Below are 671 nucleotides of genomic sequence, written 5' to 3'. Positions count from 1 at the left end.
TCTCTCACCATGTGTTAAGCTAGAGACGAAAAGAGTTCAGTAAAAGGTTATTGTTGCTCACGTTTCAATGGAAATGCGAATGCTCGCGCACGCCGCCGCGGTGACGCGCCTCTGCCCGCGGGAGCGCGCACAGCAGACAGACGCGCTGCACGAGCTCATGCTTATAACTGCATTCTTCTGCTCCAGAATGAACAACAGCAGCGAGAATGAGCCCAGCAGCCCAGGAGAACAGGTGAGATACTCCTAATGTCAGACAAACTCTGGTTTGGCTTTTGTGCTCTCCTCAGTCATTGTGATTGTCTTCTGATCTCTAGTTCTGTACTCTGACATACAGTAAACTCTGTAATACTGTGAGTGTTGACCCATCAGATGCAGAGTCCTGTTTCTGGTTGTTCTGCAGGTCAGGACTCTGTTTGTCAGTGGCTTGCCGCTGGACATCAAACCCAGAGAGCTTTACCTGTTATTCAGGCCTTTTCAGGTGCGTGGAGTTTGATCTGAATCCACAAGACATGAACTACATTTACATGATTACTGTACTTAAGAACAGCTTTCCGTATCTGTACTTTACTTGAGTAATATATTTTTTTTCTGGATACTTGTGACTTTAACTTCAGAACATTTGCAAGACAGATATCATACTTTTCACTCCACTACATTTCTATCAAGATCCT

The 671-nt window shown here is 45.2% G+C and overlaps 1 protein-coding gene across 2 annotated transcripts in view; it reads left to right on the top strand.

Annotated features, from left to right (window-relative positions):
- Positions 1-153: 153 nt before the first annotated feature.
- Positions 154-671, top strand: part of rbpms (RNA binding protein, mRNA processing factor) — a 15405-nt gene continuing 14887 nt past the window's right edge. The window contains exons 1-2 of one of the 2 annotated variants that reach the window (XM_016259299.1): positions 154-232; positions 401-478. In XM_016259299.1, the coding sequence (XP_016114785.1) occupies positions 158-232; positions 401-478 (153 nt within the window). In that variant the 5' untranslated portion in view covers positions 154-157. The remainder of the gene's footprint in view (positions 233-400; positions 479-671) is intronic. The other variant, XR_001607422.1, reaches the window with a different exon arrangement.

This window comes from Sinocyclocheilus grahami, unplaced genomic scaffold (assembly GCF_001515645.1).
Source record: "Sinocyclocheilus grahami isolate Dianchi unplaced genomic scaffold, SAMN03320097.WGS_v1.1 scaffold1826.1, whole genome shotgun sequence".
In the NCBI taxonomy this organism is placed as follows: Eukaryota; Metazoa; Chordata; class Actinopteri; order Cypriniformes; family Cyprinidae; genus Sinocyclocheilus; species Sinocyclocheilus grahami.
This window is presented reverse-complemented; position numbering and strand designations above follow the sequence as displayed.